Source organism: Falco cherrug, chromosome 9 (genome assembly GCF_023634085.1).
Source record: "Falco cherrug isolate bFalChe1 chromosome 9, bFalChe1.pri, whole genome shotgun sequence".
Taxonomy (NCBI): Eukaryota; Metazoa; Chordata; class Aves; order Falconiformes; family Falconidae; genus Falco; species Falco cherrug.
Genome location: NC_073705.1, coordinates 27,998,106 through 28,000,360, shown reverse-complemented (window position 1 = coordinate 28,000,360; position 2,255 = coordinate 27,998,106). Strand labels below are relative to the sequence as shown.

The 2,255-nt window shown below is 60.2% G+C and overlaps 1 protein-coding gene across 1 annotated transcript; it reads left to right on the top strand.

Annotated features, from left to right (window-relative positions):
• Positions 1 to 239: 239 nt before the first annotated feature.
• Positions 240 to 1,377, top strand: LBX1 (ladybird homeobox 1). The gene is made up of 2 exons (XM_055721374.1): positions 240 to 564; positions 878 to 1,377. The coding sequence occupies exons 1-2, from the start codon at positions 240 to 242 to the stop codon at positions 1,375 to 1,377; spliced, it is 825 nt and encodes a 274-aa protein (XP_055577349.1).
• Positions 1,378 to 2,255: the final 878 nt, after the last annotated feature.

The window sequence follows — 2,255 nt, the reverse complement described above, 5'->3', positions numbered from 1 at the left end:
AGGGACCGACGGCAGCTCCGCTCCCGGCCTCAGCCCGCCGCCCTGCCCGCCCTGCCCGCCGCCCGACGTGGCTTTCCCCGGGAGGACCCGGGGCTCCTCCGCCGGAGTTGGAGGTGGGCTTCAACTTTTGCTCGCTGTCTCCGCCGCCGTCACCTCGCGGTCCCGCCGGGGGCTTCTCCCCGCGGCAGCGCATCCCCGTCGCGGGTGGGGAAGGCAGCCCCGCGCGGCCCGGCCCCACCATGACTTCCAAAGAAGAACCCAAGCCCTCCTCGGGGGAAGAACGGCGGCGGAGCCCCTTGGATCACCTCCCACCGCCGGCCAACTCCAACAAGCCCCTCACCCCCTTCAGCATCGAGGACATCCTCAACAAGCCTTCGGTGCGGAGGAGTTACACCCTCTGCGGAACGGCCCACCTCCTCTCCGCCGCCGAGAAGCACCCCCCGGCCGGGCTGCCCCTCTCCGGCCGGGCGCTGCTCTCCCAGACCTCGCCCCTCTGCGCCCTGGAAGAGCTGGCCAGCAAGACCTTCAAGGGGCTGGAAGTCAGCGTGCTGCAGGCGGCCGAAGGTAAGCCCCTCGCAGAGTGGGGGGATCCTCCCGCGGGTGGGTGCCCCGCTCCTCCCCACGGCCTTGTTTTCCTGCCCCCCCCCCTCCCCGCCCCCCCCCCATCTCCCGGGGTGCCGCACGGGGTGGGATGGGGGGGTCCCTGGGCGGCCGGTACCCGGCGGCATCCTCCCCCCGCGGCCCTCGGGGTGCAGGAGCAGCGGCTCTGCCCCGCTCTCCCCCGACACCGACGAGGCAGGGGCGGGGGGGCTGGGGGCTGGGGCGTGGGGACGGGGGACGTGGGGAAAGCGGCGACAATCTGGCGGCTCGTCGGCAGGCAGGGACGGGATGACGATCTTCGGGCAGCGGCAAACGCCGAAGAAGCGTCGAAAGTCGCGGACGGCCTTCACCAACCACCAGATCTACGAGCTGGAGAAGCGGTTCCTCTACCAAAAATACCTGTCACCGGCGGACCGGGACCAGATCGCCCAGCAGCTGGGGCTCACCAACGCCCAGGTCATCACCTGGTTCCAGAACCGCCGCGCCAAGCTCAAGCGAGACCTGGAGGAGATGAAGGCCGACGTGGAATCGGCCAAAAAGCTGGGCCCCAACCCCGCCGTGGACATCGTGGCCTTGGCCGAGCTGGAGCCCAGCGCCGAGGGAAGGGGCAAGGCGCGGCCCGGGTCCTCGCCGCCGCCCCCCGCCGCCGCCCGGGAGCCCGGCGCCCCGCCGCCGCCCCGCCCCGCCTCGCCCCCCACGGAGCGGCCCCGCAGCCGCCGGGACAGCGAGGAGGAGGAGGAGGAGGAGGAGGACGTGGAGATCGACGTGGATGACTGAGGGGCGGCCGGCGGCCCCCCACCCCCTCCCCGTCCCTCTCCCCCACCCCCCACCCCGACAGCTCCAAACCGGTACCCCCCGGCCCCCATCCCGGCCCCGGCAGCGCGGCGAGGCGGCTGCTGCCCCTCGCTCGGAGCAATAAGCAATAGAAACCCACCACACACACACACACACAAAAAATTAATTTAGGGTAGACTCGATATCCCTCCGCCTGTCACATCTTCGGAATGGTGCAATTACGGACGGCTTCTGTATAAATATTTAAACGTATATATTGGATTTTTTTTCCTTCCCCCTTCTTTTTGAGGTTTTGATTATTTTTTTTAATAGCTATCAATGACGGTTATTTTATCTATGAGGGAGACGCGTAACCTTGGAATAAACTCGGCTTCCAACAGATGTTTGGGTAGGCAGTTGTTTTCAAAGACTTCCGAAACGAACCACTTTAGAGAAGATTTAAGTTAGACTTAAAAGGGCAACAGCAAAAATTAGCCACTTTCCTTTCCTTGCATGTTTCAGATGTGCACGAAGTATTTTTTTTTCCTTTTAAAAATATTTTTTTTCTTTCGCAATCTTGGGAACTTGGGGATGGGTTATAATGCAAGTTGAAAAATATATACTTTCTTTTTTTCCTAGAGCATAGAGGTTTGTCTCCAATGCAATTTCTGCCTCATTTTACCAATTAAAAGCTATTTTTACCATTTTCTGCTATTGTTGTGCTTTTATTGAAAAGCTGCCTTTCGTATTTTTGATATGAAGGTGGTAACAAAAAAAAAGAAAATAAAAAAAATCCTAGAATTATTTTTTACTCTTTTTAGAATTTTTGCATGCTACGGAAATAAAAAAGGACAAATCCCAAGATCAAAGCATTTAAATAT

Bases quoted from the DNA above. Each gene is read 5' to 3' on its own strand.
- LBX1 (XM_055721374.1), top strand. From the start codon at position 240: ATGACTTCCAAAGAAGAACCCAAGCCCTCCTCGGGGGAAGAACGGCGG. The intron at 565-877 runs GTAAGCCCCTCG...GCTCGTCGGCAG, and splicing joins CGTGCTGCAGGCGGCCGAAG to GCAGGGACGGGATGACGATC.